General features: G+C 34.7%; 1 protein-coding gene across 1 annotated transcript; it reads right to left on the bottom strand.

The window, feature by feature from the left end:
• Positions 1 to 247: 247 nt before the first annotated feature.
• LOC111910619 (uncharacterized) lies at positions 248 to 1567 on the bottom strand. Its single transcript, XM_023906445.1, has one exon. It carries the CDS (start codon positions 1565 to 1567, stop codon positions 248 to 250), a length of 1320 nt encoding a protein of 439 aa, XP_023762213.1.
• Between the last annotated feature and the right edge of the window lie 285 nt (positions 1568 to 1852).

Raw genomic sequence — 1852 nt, 5'->3', positions numbered from 1 at the left:
GGCATGACAACAATTTCATCCGGGTCCCATCCAATAATAATACGAGTGCCTTTAGGGCTCACATCTTGATTTGAAATCCACATCCAGTTCCCAAAAACATTATTACACGTTATTTGCAATTTATTAAATCTAAGCTGAGACTCAAGAATAGCAAATAAAGACAAATTATTGCTTCTGATCACATTCTTTATTTCCTCCTGTTTTGGCCTTAAATTCGAACCCCTCACATTCCAACACCCTATATTCATCAACATTGATCAACAAATTCATTTTCGGTGTTTTTCTCCTGGCCACCTCCAGTTAAAATCTCCGGATCCATCTCATCAAGATAAGACATATCCCTTAAACCCAAATTAGCAAGAACATCAAAAGGGTTTTGAGTTATAATTTCTTCTTGAAAATCTTTTCCTGAAGTAGAGCCTATATAATCAAAATTAGAACTCACTTTAAACTCCATTTGTTTCTTTGGGATATACACTTTTTTCTGACTTTCTTCTTTTTTCCCCTGCATTCCATCATTCTTGGCATTAAAATTTTCAATTACATTCTTCACTCTTGTTCCTAATTTTTCTTTTGGAATAAACACCCCCGTTCCACTCTTTTTCCCATTTTTATCTTCTTTTGACTGAAATACCCCTCTCTCTTTCTCATCTTTTTTTAAATTTCCTACAACAAATTTCGAATAATTGCCTCCTTTATTCCGATTTTCTGCCCCTTTATTGCTTCTATCTTCTTTTTGGATTTCTTTTTGGTTTTCTTGTTCTAAAATTTTTTTATTTTTTCCCATTTCTTGTTTCTCCACATCTCTTGAAATTGCTTCATTATTGCTAACATCCATTTCTTCATTAACAATCTTTGTGTTTTTCTCCAAGGACTTTATTAAATCCACTTTCCCTTCTTCATTAATAATCACACCATTGTTGAATTTTTGCCCTTTGCTGTTTTTCTTTGTGACTAAAATGAACCCATCATCATCAATTTTCTCTTTTTTCCCATCCTCTTCTCTATTGACAGCAACATCGGCAATATTATCAACTTTTGTCCCATTAAGAATCCCACAATTGCTATTTTTATGCCCATAAATTTTACAGTGATTACAAATATCAGGTCTCCATGCATACTCTACCCTGCACTTTGACTCAACTTTTTCTCCTGTCCCAAAATCAATTGAGACCACACTTAGCTCTTTCATCCATTCAGATTCTGCTGACATTTCCACAAGAAATCGCATAAAAGCTGGCCTTCCCCAATGTTCATTACACATTTTTTGAGTTATTTTATCCATGGCAATTGGTTTCCCAATCTCATTAGCAATCAAAGTAACTCCTTTGCTGTTCCAATACTCCAAAGGGACATTAAATACTTTCACCCAAACAGGAATTGAATTAATTTGTGGTTTACTCAGAACAAGACCTGGTCTCCATCTTTGGACAAACATAGGAACATTGTTAATCAGCCATGGGCCTCCCTCCAGCACATTCATCATTCCTTCCTTTGAATCGAATTTAAAGAAAAAAAATCCTTCATCATTTACCATTATATCTTTCAGCCCATATGTCTTCCACATCTTAAAAGAAAAATGATTGACAGTAGGAAGGAATTGACGAATGTGCTGAAAGATATAATGGTAAGTCCTTATGTTCAATTGGGGTTTCTCGGTTTGATCTCGAGGTTCATTTGGTTAAGTCCTTATGAAGTGGAATTTTATCATTTTCAATTGGGGTTTCTCAATTGTTATGATTTTCCGTCTTGGAAACGAGACGTGTATATAAAAGGAATTGACGGAATCAGGATTTTTATCATTTTTTCCCTTAAAAATGAACCCCCGCCTTGGAAACAAGGTGTGTATTTC

The sequence above is a fragment of the Lactuca sativa genome, chromosome 4 (assembly GCF_002870075.4).
Source record: "Lactuca sativa cultivar Salinas chromosome 4, Lsat_Salinas_v11, whole genome shotgun sequence".
Lineage (NCBI taxonomy): Eukaryota > Viridiplantae > Streptophyta > Magnoliopsida > Asterales > Asteraceae > Lactuca > Lactuca sativa.
The sequence above is the reverse complement of the archived record's forward strand: the minus strand, read 5'-3'. Positions and strand labels throughout refer to the sequence as shown.